Source organism: Leptosomus discolor, chromosome 2 (genome assembly GCF_034619465.1).
Source record: "Leptosomus discolor isolate bLepDis1 chromosome 2, bLepDis1.hap2, whole genome shotgun sequence".
NCBI lineage: Eukaryota > Metazoa > Chordata > Aves > Leptosomiformes > Leptosomidae > Leptosomus > Leptosomus discolor.
Window position 1 is genome coordinate 119,373,900 of NC_141392.1, and position 14,910 is coordinate 119,388,809.

General features: G+C 37.0%; 1 protein-coding gene across 2 annotated transcripts in view; it reads right to left on the reverse strand.

Moving 5' to 3' along the window:
• Positions 1 to 14,910, reverse strand: part of ATAD2B (ATPase family AAA domain containing 2B) — a 76,219-nt gene that overhangs the window by 41,339 nt on the left and 19,970 nt on the right. For both annotated transcript variants that reach the window (XM_086460344.1, XM_086460343.1), the window contains exons 6-15: positions 14,699 to 14,807; positions 13,268 to 13,384; positions 11,760 to 11,835; positions 9,850 to 9,948; positions 8,553 to 8,664; positions 7,701 to 7,816; positions 6,759 to 6,933; positions 5,885 to 5,973; positions 4,703 to 4,862; positions 3,637 to 3,727 (exon numbers count right to left, since the gene is read on the reverse strand). In XM_086460344.1, coding sequence (XP_086316470.1) covers positions 3,637 to 3,727; positions 4,703 to 4,862; positions 5,885 to 5,973; positions 6,759 to 6,933; positions 7,701 to 7,816; positions 8,553 to 8,664; positions 9,850 to 9,948; positions 11,760 to 11,835; positions 13,268 to 13,384; positions 14,699 to 14,807 — 1,144 coding nt within the window. The remainder of the gene's footprint in view (positions 1 to 3,636; positions 3,728 to 4,702; positions 4,863 to 5,884; positions 5,974 to 6,758; positions 6,934 to 7,700; positions 7,817 to 8,552; positions 8,665 to 9,849; positions 9,949 to 11,759; positions 11,836 to 13,267; positions 13,385 to 14,698; positions 14,808 to 14,910) is intronic.

Below are 14,910 nucleotides of genomic sequence, written 5' to 3' on the forward strand. Positions count from 1 at the left end.
ACTTTAAAAACTAGTTTCGTACCTTTGTGACAAAAGATTCAGCAGCTCAGGAGCTATATCCTTTCCCATTTTTCTATTAATAAATGCTGTAATATCACTTTCTAACAGTCATTTTAATCACCGCTTGTACATCTCCAAAGAATTGCAAAATTAGGAAATAATAGCCTGTAGCCTATTTTTAAAATTAAATTCTCAGGTGATCAGATACACAATTAGTCTCCATTTCTACTTTTCATTTCTCAGGAGCAATTACATTTGAAGACTAATAATTGGTGTCGCTCTCTGAAGGACTCTCTTGTGCATACTGTACACCCATTTCAGTGACAGGAAAACTGCAAAACCCCTGTATCTAGTGAAACATTAAAGAGCTTTTTATTTCTAAGAAGTAAACGTACACTGATTACGAGGAAGAAAAAAAATGAGTGAAGTATTGTCAAAGCAAAATAAAATGTATGATGCCAACAGTAAATAACTTCAATTTATTTTTGCCCAAATTGACACGATAATATAAAACCAAGGTTCAGAGCATTTGCTTCCACTTTTGAAGCATCTCACAAAGGATGTTCAATCTGGCAGAGCAAATGTCCTGGCACATGTTAACTTAGCACAAAACAAATACTCTTGTCAAGTAGCCCGTTTCGTTCTACCCATCACCACCACACTCTGCTAAACATTTTCCAAGCACAGCTTTTAAAGAGCAGGACGGCAAACAAGTGGATTCCCAAGTAGGTTTCCAAAGAATGCATCTGATGACTGAAATTTTAAAGCCATACTCTTCCACCTCTACTGTGCAGAATTTATATCCTCTTTAAAATTTCTTCTGCCCAATATCCACCCCAAAAAACCTACAACAAACTGGTACTGAACTGGGTGAAAGGATCTTGACCACTTCTTCCAATTGATGTCGTGCAACTCCCTACAAGTCCTAAAATGGACTGCAGGGAAAGACAGCGAACAACTCTGCAGGATGACAAAAATGAAAAGTAACTACTACTTCGTTTTTTTTCAAAAATTGTGAAAAACACCAACACTCATGCCAGAGCTTCCCCCTCTGTCACTGTATTAGGATGAGAAAGACAAAAACCTAACAAGATATCATTTTGCCACAAAATACTCCTGCAATAATAAGCATGGAATAGAGTATGTTTAACAAGCATCTTGAGCATGACGGTTTGCTTCTTTACAATTCTATTTAACATTATTTAAATAACCCTTATTACACTGTAAAAAGACTCATCTGCAAGTTGACAGATGGAAGAACTCACACTTTTTCAGTTGCTAATATGTTTTGTTTCCTACAAGAATGAGTTAATAGGTAACAGTCTCTCCACCTACAGAAAGTTACCATTCAGAACACTGAAGTAAGCACAAGAGGTAAGAAAGGATTTATAAAGTTCAGGATATCTGGGGCCCACCTCCAGTAAGGCCAAAAAAAGACATAATAATTATTCATGTTTATTGAACGTACTAATAAGACATCAGTGTGCGGTCTTCTGAGCAATTCTATGCTCTCCCCAAGCTGCTTCACTTTGTCTCACACACATCGCAGTCACGCAGCCATTTGGTGAAGCGGGTTCTTTAATTCTCACATACACAGAAATCTCCTAAAAGGTATGTAACCCATAACACCTGGGACACAAAAAAAAAATCAACCCTCAGGAAATAACCTATTTTTAAAAAGTCCTGGGGCTTTTTCCTTCTAATTTCTTTGTGATTACACCCCTGGATCTTAAAAAGTTCTGTTGCATGTACACCTGCTTCCCCAAAGTCATCTACTTTGGTAGTATTTCAGCAGTTTTCTTCATTAGGATCCATATGCTTGTATTTAAGTGTTGCCAAGTTTGTTGAACTGGAGAGAGGTATAAACCATGCTGTGCAAAAAGCCTGTCGAGTCTAGGCAGCTTTTACTCGGGAAGAGGGTGTGTTATTGGGGAGGGGGCGGGTGTTTGGTTGGTTGTTTTTAAAGAAAACCCGCACACAAGAGGAAACAGCAGTCCAGTATATACTGTATCAATATGACAAGTGTGCCAATGAGTCCGATTTGCAATGGCCATAAAGAATCTGGAAAGTCTGTTTAAAAAATTAGTTGCTGCAGATTTCACTTATAGAAATGATGAGGCAATCTCAAGACGAAGAAGATAAACCAGTCTTACTTTAGCTGTTTTAGAAAGTCCTTGTAATAGTCAAAAGGTTTTAATCTTGGATGTACGGAAATATTTAAATTCCAAGATACAGAACGGAGACAAGTGCACAGTAGTTGGACAGTAGGAAAGCCAAGGAAAACAGAAAAGCGTATTTCTTTTTGTTAGTTGACTTTTCCACAGAACTGACAGGTTTTATTGAGCACAAAGAATGTCTTCCAATCAAACCTACAAAATGGCTTTCTCTACGGTCTGAAATTTTAAAATACATAGTTGTGTTCTCAATGCAAAAATACGGTGAATTTTCAAAGAAACAACTGGGGTTTATCCCATTTATTCCCCTCTCTCCCACTAAGCAGCACCACGTCTTTGCACAAATCAAGCAGACTTTACATGAAATGGGTTTGGCACATGCTGTCTTATACCCGGCAAAGCTTAAACTGGAGTTTGCTGGACAGTTATGTTTTCTCCTCACCAGAAGATGTTGAGATCTTTGTGCATCAAAAGCGGACGGATGCTGCTTCGATGATAGATGTCCCTGTGGATGAAGAGGATAATTCGGATGTACAGTAGCTGACTGAATGGACTGATGTTCAATTTAAAGTTCTTATTTCTCTGTTGATGGATTCCAATGCATAGATATTTGAGACTGTCCTTTTTCTGAGAACTTCAGTGCTTGTCCAAGCAGATGACTTGACAGAGGATGTATCTTTGCATGACAAATTGTTGAGAAGAGATTGTGGTGTGTGTTTTAGGGTCATTTCCTCTGTTAAATTCACTATAAAAATATTTGGGTTTATTTCTGATTAGCTCTTAAGCAGCAGGTTTACCTTGAACAACCATCCTCCATTCAGTACAGCAGGTCTTTGGGCGCTCCAAAGGTATATTTAATGTACTCATGGTGTGGTGCTTTTTTCCCCCCTGACTATATCTACACTTTGAGGTTGTTCTGTGCTAGCAATCTGGAAAAAAATTCATCTTTAGAAAGGCTGGTTAGTTTGCTGGATTTCTGTCAGAGAAGAGCATGCCAGTCAGTAAAAACAAAACAAACAAACAAAAAAACCCCAAAACAAAACAAAAAAACCCCAAAAAAACCACGCAAGTACTGATTTTCTTTTTTTCCCTCCATAACTAGACAGAAAAAAAACCCCATGTCTCTCTCTCTTCTGTAACACACTAATTTAACAGGAAGTCTACCTAAAGACTCCAATTCCCACTTCATTTTGCTTCTCTTTAAGGGTATGCATTCTGTATAAGGACAGTGATGTTACAGAAAGGAAACATGATTGTATTTTCAAATTACTACTAGCTACTCATTTTGTGTTTTAGTAAGACAGAAGCGTATTTTGTTATTACAACAAAAGAGTGTTGTTGAAAGTACAGAAGTTTAGAAAGGTAAAAATAATAAAATATCTTGATACATTTAACGTACCTTCAAAGCTTTACACAGAAGAGAAAGCATCTATAGTAAAAGTACTAACATCACAACACTCACCAACACATTTTTCAGCCAGTTCTCCTAAGAAAGGATCTGACAATTTGGGGTTCCAATCCCTGGTATGAATTTGTAAGATGTGCTTTCGTGCCTGATTTAAAAAAAAAAAAAAAAAAAAAAAAAAAAAAGGGAAAAAATCAAAATTAGCAAGTCAAATCCATGTCATAATATTTTAAACAAAAATATTATTTCTGCATGTGAATATGAAGTTATTTTACCTGTTTTTGACATGTCATTGAGACACATAAAATCGAACTTAGTGCTCAAAAGTCTCTTAAGAACCAAGGTTTTCCCTTCTTTTTTTGATTTCATATATAAAAGCAGTAACTTTTTCAATATACCAGTTACACATTTTAATAGCTGTTTAATCTACAACATCATTATACGTGAACTGATCAAAACTTGTGTTCTACTAGGAATTACCATAATTTTATTATTTAATTTTTAATTGCTGCACCTATGACGAGCAGCTTCTACAGTCAAATGCCTCACCAATTTATTGCTGAGTAGCATAGTACATACACATGAATTCCAAAACTATTTCATTTTAAAATTCTATAGAATCCAAATACACCTATCAATATGCAAAGTAAATTTAATTATAAGTACAGATTCATTAAATATTATGGCTGAGTTTGTAGGAAGTCTGGAACAAGGAACTAAAATGTTCCCGTTGCCAATATAACAACGTATGGCTTTGCATGTACCATTTTTCTGTGCTTAGCAGTCTACATAATAATAAAGCTATTTTCTCTTACCGTAATGTCCAAACCTCCATCAGTTCAGTTAGGGTTCATTACACAAATCCATACAAAACCACAGACTTTAGATCAGCAACTCAGTTTAATGCAAACAATATACCTCTCTGTTTAAACTACATTCTGAAGATTTGAAGTTCAATAGAACTTTATGGATATAATGTGGTTTTAACTAAAAATGTCTTCTTGAAATTAAACATTCTTACAAGTAAGAATGCATATTTTTATTTCATAAGCTTGGCTGTCAGGCATTAAAACGTTTAATATACTAGAAATGTTTATTAATAAATCTCCTTTTTAAGTTTTACCTTTTGATCAGGCAAGTTGAAAAGAAATTCCCTGTCAAAGCGACCAGGTCTCCTGAGTGCAGGATCTATAGAATCCAGTCTGTTTGTAGCACCAATTACAACTATTTCACCTCTATTATCCAGTCCATCCATGAGGGCAAGAAGAGTAGACACTATAGAGCTAAAAGAGAGTTTTCAAAAAAAGAATGTATAGGGAACACCACAAGAATTTTCACTTTTTCAGCTGCAACATTCGCAATTTCAAAGAAAAAAAGCTGAGTTAAAAAAACCCAGTTACATAACTGTTTCAAGTCTCAAAGCAAGAAGAAACCTTCTCATACAATCTGTAGTAACATAATATTATGACTCCAGTAAGGATTACATCAAATTCAAACTTCCTCCTTTAAAAGTTTTGGGGAATATGAGCTGAGGAAGCCATTTAGCACAGCTCTGAAAAGTTCTCTTCCATTAACAATGCACGCATCATCCTGTTCAGGGCAACTGTAGCACCAGGCAGGAGAGAGGTGCATCAAGACAAAGCCACGTGTTCCCAAAACCTCCTAGTCTGTTGGCCCCAAAATTTCCCTCCTGTCCCCCTTAGTTGAGCGGAGGGAGGTATACACAGAAATGCCACCACCTATGGAAAGAAAGACACAAGTGCACTGCCATAAAAAGCACGGCAAAACTGAGATTGAAAGCACCCCAGAAAAATTCCAGCCAGCAATAAACTGTTGTAAAAAATGTTTTAAAAATGACACGACAGCAACTCCCAGTAAGTCTGCACACTACGCCGTCCAGAATCAAAATTACAGGGGTGCCCACTTCATTCATAGAACATTACGATCCATCATTTTAGAATAAATTTTTTTTCAACTGGTTATTCTCTTGGGCTGCTAACAGGCAACCTGTTTACAGTACAAAACCAGCAACCAAGAGAAAGGCTGTGGAAATCTTGAAGTTAATGATGTGGCTGAAGGGTATTCGCCACTACAATTCGATTCCCAGCAAATGACAGTCTGTTTGAGGAACTGAAAAGATTACTTTTGACACCAAAAAAACTCAACAATCTGTTGAGTAATCGAGTGTAAGTGGGCTCAAGCAAAAGCAAAAAACTTTCTTGGGAACTGAATAAAATGACACTTAAGAGTTTACCAAGATAACGTAGCGTACACCAACATAACGGCAGCATATGAGAAATATTACCTGTGAATCTGATCTTGTCTACTAGAACGAACTGGAGCCAAACCATCTATTTCATCAAAAAAGATTATAGAGGGTCTCATCAAGTATGCCTGGTATGCAAAAAAAAAAAAAAAAAAATTCACTGTTAATTCGCAATTTATCCACCAACATTGAAAACAGTTTGTTTTTATTACAAATGCTAAACTAACAGATATATTGAGACACCTTTGTTAAAAAGTGTACAGTCTGAAAACTGAATTTTCAACTACAGTACTGTTTCAGACAAAGCAAAAAAAGACTGCATTCTCCTTTGAACAAGCAAGATGGCACCAGTGTATCAGTTTTACTGTGTGTTGGTGAGATTAAAGACAAACTGAGACACCTTACACTCAGTTACAGAAAGCAGTATCTTATCTGCTCGTAACATGGTTGTTTAGACGTCTCTGTCTGAAAACAGCTTTCGTTTGTGCAACTGCGTTTCACCACTTTATGTGACTCTCTCTTCTGTCCATAATCTTCCAAGCCAAATAAGGACACTAAAATACACATATGATCGATGAAATCCTGCATCTTCCTCTATGTAACATTTATCTTGAACGTGCCAGTCAAACTCAAACTCACTGATTTAGATTTTTTTTTTCCAATTTTTACCCAAACTACTTTGTCTTCTTCATTAATCAAGTCAAGAGACTTCTTCCTCTCAGTTTTCAGAGCAAGAAAAACTATTGTCAGCATTCCTCCATTTTTTCATCTAAATGCATGATCTGGACAAATCCCACCCAATCTATGAAAATCTACAGTTATTTAGCTTCAATTGCAAGTAACTTTGGCTGCCTACAACACAAAAAAACAACGTACAGAAAAATTATATGAAAAATATGTATTTTCTTCTAACCTGATCAAAAAGGAGTCGAAGCTGACGTTCAGATTCACCAACCCACTTACTGAGACAGTCTGCTCCTTTCCTCATAAAGAAAGCCACCTTTTTGTCTCCTTGACTGCATTCATTAGCTAGAGCTCTAGCTACCAAGGTTTTACCTGTTCCAGGAGGACCATAGAATAAACAGCCCCTGAAGATAAATGGATCAACACAGTCACAAACTTATTTTATGTCTCCTGAAAAACTCCAAGTCAAATTTTATAATGAAGACAGGGAGCCTGGAGAAGAAAGACTTCAATTCTAGTATTATTATTCAGCATACTCACATGACTTCATAAAATGTAAGTTTGTTTTATGCTTTCAAATCAGTAAATCTTTGCTTTGTAGAGAACGTTAATCAAAGGCATATTAGGCTTCCAAAGCATTTGTTTTACACTAGTTAAATACCTCTTCAAATATTAAATCTTATGTTAATACTCGAACCAGTGTTTGTTACTTCTTTGGAGGACATATTTCTTTTTTCAATGACAAAAATATCACAAAATTTTCAATTTACTTACACTAGTGTACCCATTTAAATCACACACCACAATGCCCAATTTACAAATATTAAACCCATAATCTAACATTACTGAGATTACGGCTATAAAAGAAACATCAGCATTTAGCTTTATTTAGTAAATTATGTCATAACATAATGGAAAAAAAGGCAAGGTGCTACTAAATAGAACACTTGAGAACTCTTTCTTTGACCAAATCAAAGTTTACCTTCCCACCACAAGAAAAACTCTTCATCCTGCTTATTACATTCTGACAGACAAGTCGGGTGGCAAACATGTAAGTCTATTTGAACAGTAAACACTTCAAGGAAAGAATCAATCTCCTATGTTTTTTCAAGTGAAGCACTCTTCAGAGCTTAATAAAATAAAATACAAGAATAAGAATAAATACACCTACCTGGGTGGCTGAATTTTGAATTTTTCAAATATTTCTGGATACAGAAGAGGAAACACTACCATTTCCTTAAGTGCAAGGATATGATGGCTCAATCCCCCTATACTATCAAAACGCACCTTAGAAAAAAAACAAAGCATACAAAGCATATATTGTAACAGCTTTCCACAAAAGTACCTTTACTTATAACATACTTAAAAACAAATTACAAACAGCATTGCATTGAACAGTGGGAGTTCCCTGAATTTTGGAAGTGTAAAAAAAGTCGAGAAAGTCAACTCCTGGTTGCCCACATGAGGTTTATCTGGTTCACAAGTTAACTGGGCCAGGGATGCTTGGACATCTACAGAGATCCAGCCCAAGTCTGACAGCTTTAAGCTCAGACACAGCGTAAGGTGAATACAGTCAAAATACTTCTAGACGGTGGTTCAGCTCTAGTGATAATTCGGCAGCATCTGCACAACACACGCCATAAGCTAACGGGCATTGCTGTTTCTGCACAGGCACAGGACCCACAGGGCTAGCACCAAGTTGACCAGCCCGGGCTCAGTACTTCTGTTTTCTGCTCTGCTCAGCATATCCCAGCTTCTACTATACAAAGTTTGCAATTACTCGTAAAACAATGAAAAACAGTTGGGCAATTGGTATTCTGGCTTATTTACGAGATGTCTGCACCCTGTTGATTACCTACAGGCCAAAAGCAAGTGCTTTGTAGCCCAAAGGAATAAACAGACAACAGCTTTGAGAAAAAACAAAAGCTTATTATGAATTTACTTCAACTCTAATGAAAGGCTGTGGTGAATTCTGCATATGCATAATTGTGGAAAGAAAATAAGAAGTTCTAACAAAACCTACCGATTTATCAACAATCATAGGGTCAACATCAGCCAAACTTGCTCCAACTTTCACACGTTCTCGCAGGATTCCACTAGCTAAGTCTTCTGCTCTAAAGTTTAAAGGTAGGCACCTGTTCAACAACAAAAAAACCCCACCAAATAAATATTGTTCGATTTTGATCCTTTTGCTGGAATGGGAAGAGCCAAGAGATTAAATGCCTTCTACAACCTCAAGAGGCAACCTTCCTGGATTGATAATGTAATCACAACTAACCTTTTTATTGTCGTAATTATTCTTGTATATCTGGAAGTTCCTTAAATATAGAGATAGTTTTATGTTTCCATTCAGACATTTCAATCTGGAGAACTAAGCTGGACAGACTATTTTGATTAAACACAGAAGCAGCAACATTGACCAAAGGAACAGGACCCCCTCCACTGACAGTGATGAACTGCGTAAGTTCAGTACAGTAAGAAAAGGATTCCAGTACCAGGAAAATAAGATTTTTTAAAATATAGCTCATTAGAGTCCAAAGAAAGGAAACAAAAATATTTCTTGCAGATGAGCCATAACTCATCCACCCATTTGAGCTTCCTAGCATATACAAAGGAGCTTTAAGCCCCTACACAGGTATTACATCAGGTCAAATACACAGATAAAGGGAGGAAGAAAGGTACCAGTAAGATACAGTTTGCACTTGGAACTACACTTTTAGTAGTTGTATGCTGCTGGAATTCCTCAGGACTGAAAAGGGAATGGTGTGGCAGACAGGAAAAGATGCAAAAAAGATGAGGAAACAGTTTTTACTCTGCTCAGTTTTCCAACTAATGTATTTGTTGCAGTATGTAAATTTACTCATATACCTTGTAGATCTTCCACTTTTAGATAACTGGTGAATAAATGTAAAGTCAAAAAATTATGTGTTGGCTGCGTAGAAAACACATAGTGTTACAAAACAGGAAGAGAGAAGAGTAAGAGCTAGTATTGGGAGTACACCTGAACTGAGTGGGACCAAGTAACACCAAGAATAAAAATCTATTTTAACTGACAGAAGTTGTTTGTCTCAGAACCCACCTGAATCAAACAGATATTCTTATCTTTCCATATTTTTATCACTATTGTTAATTATCTACTTATAAGACCTCAAAATCCATGTTAATATATAACCAGCATTCCTCCTAAACTTTGTCTGCAGGTAATTACGGGCAGAATCAAAAAATCTGCAGAGTTGATAGAACATTACAGACTAGTTCTGCTTGTTTTCTGATGAATAATAAAAATCAAACTCTCCTAAAGACCAAGGATGTTTTGATACCTATTTCTTGCTCTGGCCATGCTTTTAGATTTTCTTCTTTCAAAACGTTCTTCGTCTGAAGAGGTTGTATCACTGCTGTGAATGGCATGCTTCTTTCTCCTATTGAAGTGGCAAAACAAAGATAAAACTCAGTCCTTTTTGAGTAGAACGGCATGTTCTGATTCTCTTACAGAAACAAAATTGAAACGGCAAGTGAAGTACTGTTCAGGTTTAAGATGCATGCAAATTTTAGATTTATTAAGTATCAAAAAAATCTGGGAGGGGAACAACATCTTTTACTGTCACGGGGATATCTGATTTCAACATAACTAAAACAGTAGATCCCCATATGTGGTCCAGTCCATGTCACCTCAGCAAGTGAACGAAGTATTCAATCAATAAGCTGCTCAAGTTCATCAGGCAGCAACTGTACTTAGGAAAGCTTCCAACTTCTTTAGCCACCTCTAACATAACAGAAATACCAATATCTCTTACTCAGTTTGATGTTTCCCTTTAAATATTCTCTGGAAAAAAAAAAAACATACTTCCTAAAGCACATGGTCTCTTTTTACGAGGTCATTGATTCTGAACAGCAGAACACTTTCACAAAATACCTGTACTGTAGTTTTAACTTCTGAATCTAAGTAAAACTACTATTCAAAGTCTGCATGAACCATTTCTTATTTTAGTATCACAGTATTTCAGAAAACTGAGTATTTCAGAAATATTAGAGAGTGTACATTACATTGTACAAAAAGGTGTTCAGTTTGACAGTGATTTGAAAAAAGTCGGCACTCTTTTTGCAAGAAAAAGTTGGCTACTGGTAAAAATTGGTGTATTTTTTGGGAGTATAGTGAGCTGCAGCATTTGTATGAACATGATAATGCACTGACCAGCTGTTTTTTGCCAAAGGGTTACACGGTTCTATCAGTTTTACTGTTCAATGACCCCAAATTAGATACATTTTAAATGTATCAAAGAGAATATCATGCAATTAGGAAGAATTTTTATGACAGTGTCCTGATTAGAACAGATTAAAAAAAAAAAAAAAGCGTGGAGCAATAAGCATGCTAAACCTGAAGGAGTAATAGGTTTCACACTCTATAGCTTACTAGCAAGTAAAAGTCCTGAGGTTACCCAACAAACTGTCATATGCACTTTAACAAAAAAAAAAACCCTCTTCAAAATTTAATGTTTTTATTTATATTATAAAGAAACTAGTAGACTCATAAGATTCTGCCATTATTTTATTATTTTTCATATTTTCACTATGCCATTGAATTGAGCAATAAGACAAGAGTTTCAGTGGAGACTAGCACTCATTGACTCAGATTCTGTTCCCGAACAGGTTTATCTTTTTGAAGTTTTGAGTAAGTTTATTTTTTAAAAAAACGTATTAAGCTCTGAACTCATCTGTTTTGTTAAATAAAGCCTATCAACAATTTCCAAGACAACTTGGTGTATTCCAGACTTCTTTGACACAAAAGATGAAAGTCAAAAACTTACGCTTGGTAAGTATTTCCGTAAGTTGTTAATACTATTTGGATTACATTTGAACCGGAACAAAACAAAAAACATTACCCTGATTTGTTTATTTTTGTAGAACAGAAAGGAGGCATTTGTGAAACTGCTGCTCTGGATTTAAACACTAAATATAGGCGCTCACAGAAGAACCTACAGTGTGCAATGCACAACTCTCTCTCCAGCACTCGCAGCACCCATTCTGTTTATCACAAAGCTTCTACTGTTATTATGGAGTGCTATGAAATTCACATTTGTATGCTGACCAGGACCTGAACCTAACATACAATTAGAGACCCGCACATGTGTGTGAATGAACTGTACAACTCAAGAATGCTTTGCAAATCAAAAGCTAATAGAAATATACTGAGGGAAAACAAACAGCTACATACCAAAAGACTGGCATTTACCTGATATGGCTTCTTCTTGCAGGAGATCTGTGAATATCAAACAGTGTATTTTCCCTCTTTTTTTGATGAGCTGGCACTGAGTAAAAGAAGTTACAGGTTTGTAACATCAATTACAAAAGAATAATAAACTAATCTAAATGCAGCACAAAAGTGGCAGATTTTTGCTTTACCAATAACGTTATCAACGGTTTCTCCAAAAGCTCGAATTAAGAAAAGAACTGGGGAGGTGGAGGGAAATCAAACCTCTTATGCTTTATTTCACTATCAGCATACTTGGCTTCATACAGTCATGGGAATTCCACCCACAGCCTCCTCAAATCATCACAGCTATGGCTGTCAGCACAGAATATAATTCATCCAGGGCACTAGCATTTTTAGGTTATTCGCAGGGTATGAAACTCGACAAAGAAACCTCTTCACAGCTGATAATATGGGATGTCTTTATGACAAATTTCTCTTAACAAATAAACAACAGCATTTCTCTATCAGAGTCTTAATTTCCAAGTTGCCTTAAGATCTAGCATACTGCATACACCACTAATCTAAACCAAACATGCACAAATACATTATTTTAAACGTAAAACGTTCAAAACCAAGAGACACCACGCTGAACCTGTATGGATCCCTGATGGAATGTCCTATAAGTAAGGACGCCTAAGGACTCTGGGTTTGTCTAGTTTGGAGGAAAGGAGGCTGAGGGGTGACCTCATTGCTCTCTACAGCCTCCTAAGGAGGGGAAGTGGAGAAGGAGGTGCTGAGCTCTTCTCCCTGGGATCCAGTGACAGGACCTGTGGGAACAGTTCAAAGCTGCACCAGGGCAAACTGAGAATTGACATTAGGAAACATTACCATGAGGGTGGTCAAACACTGGAACAGGCTTCCTAGAGAGGTAGTTGATGCCCCACACCTGTCAGTGTTTAGGAGACATTTGGAAAATGCCCTTAAAAACATGCTTTAACTTTTGGTCAGCCCTGAAGTGGTCAGGCAGTTGGATTAGATGATCATTGCAGGTCCCTTCCAACTGAAACAGTCTATTCTAAATTTCTCATCTAGCAACAACGTAGTAACTGCTGTTCTGCAATTTATCTCCAGTTAGGAATTAGGCTTAGGACCCAAGAAGAAAACAGTTACCCAAGGCGTAACAGTAACTATTTTTTCTATGTAATTACCTGATTTACTAGACTGCTTTCTGAATGCAGCTTCTGTCAACTATTTCTTGACCTAAACCCTCTTCACCTCCGACCCTGAGCCCAGCTCATGGCAGTACTGGCAAAGTTCAACGAGGCAGCACGCACTAGCAATGCCACCACCAACAACAAATTGATAGATTATGTTTCAGTAGTCCGATTCACGTGGTGAGCAAAAACAGAGGCAAGGTGGAAGTCACAAAGCATTGCATGGAAACTGCCAGGGATGAGGAGTAGTCATCCAACTTTTCCCTTCCCACATCCACGGTATTCTTGGAGGTCAGCAGAGCAGAACTCCATGAGCACTGTGTAGTTCCTCACCTATTGGAGGGGCCTGGTATCTTTCAACAGTTTTTCTCTGTCTGAGATTATATGGCCGATCATTTTCTTCTCCCTCGGCTTCTTCTACTTCTATATCTCCATCTTCTTCCTGAGACTCTGTTGGGGGGAAAAAATATTTTCAGAAGACCTCTACTTGATGCCAGTGCTATCTTCATCCTAAAAATTAACATTTTAATGGTCACTGAGAATTATTCCCCTCTTATTAACTGGCACTAATTGGCAAATCACTGGGAATTTGAAGACAAAGATAAATCTACAGCACATTGTCAAACTTCCTTCTAGTTTCCCACAGAAGGCTCTGGAAAAACAACAAAAAGAAAAATAAATGTAGTCAGATTAGTTTTATTTGTAAAGTACTTCAAATATCACTTCTATCCACTCTCTTTTTCCTTCAATAATTATCCTTCAAATTAAGAATAATGCCTTTCTTCTCTTTTCCCATAGGAGCCTCAGAAAAACAAATATTTGACACAGCATGAAAGTAAGTACAACTTTAAAATTCACAACCTCATTTTTACACAAAGCAAATAAACACACTGCAGAAAGGTACCACCTAGGTCCATCTATTAACAGGACTGGAATTTCCATCCATGGATCTCAGAATTAAGACTGCATTCTTCTTAACTGGGACAGACCACATCTCTTACAGCACTTGTCCGTTCAAAATTGAGACACACTACACGCTGAACCTTGGACGGATCCCTGTAGTTTGAGTCCGATTTCTTAAGGAAGCCAAGCATGCTGCTGATCATGCCCATCAAGGTTAGCCATGATCCGTTCTTTCTCAATACTTTTTGAACCCACTGGCCAGTTTCATCCAAATTTTTAAAAGGAAGGTAGAATTTCAAATACAGTTAGGTGTCTACAAGCCTTCCAAAATTCAGTGGATGGACAGAAAACAGATACTTTAATTAATACCTTCCCCAAAGGAAGGACGCAGAACTGACCATTACACATTCTTTCTGGTAACTGCCACCCAGCGTATGAGAAATAGCGAGTCAGTTAGAACATGCATAGCTGCAGACTACATGCATCACATCCTGGCTTCCACCACAGGATTGTTACAGGGAATATAAGGAAAGCTCCAATTAGTGTTAGGGAAAACAGGAGTAAAGGAACATAGTATATACACATTTAGAAACCAGGCTTTTTCTGCTACTTTCAGATAAACTTGCTTTTGTTTCAAGAAAACTATGTAGAGATCCCCAAAACTTCTCCTTCTAAAGAGAAGGAATCCTTCAGTGTGTACTTATTCGCAATAGTCTTGTTAATTGGTCTATTTAATAACTCCAAATCCAGATGCAAAATCAAATTACTTTCTGTAGTGCAATAAATTCCTACCTTATGTTGAGGAGAGCTTTGTTTTACAAGTATTTCAGACAAACCCTTACAATTCTTTACAACCCATACCTTCTTCTTCACCTTCTGTGGACACTTCATGGTGGTTCTGAATCCCATAGCTATTCCTCCTCAGTGATTTCCTTCTTCTTTTCACTCGAGAATACATATCCATGTTTTCCTGGAAGAAAATTCATATACACTCCCATCAGTACTGTCCCATGTTACCCTCAGTGTTAGCCCATAGTTCAGTAACACTCCACACATTCTCTAGCCCCCAAATC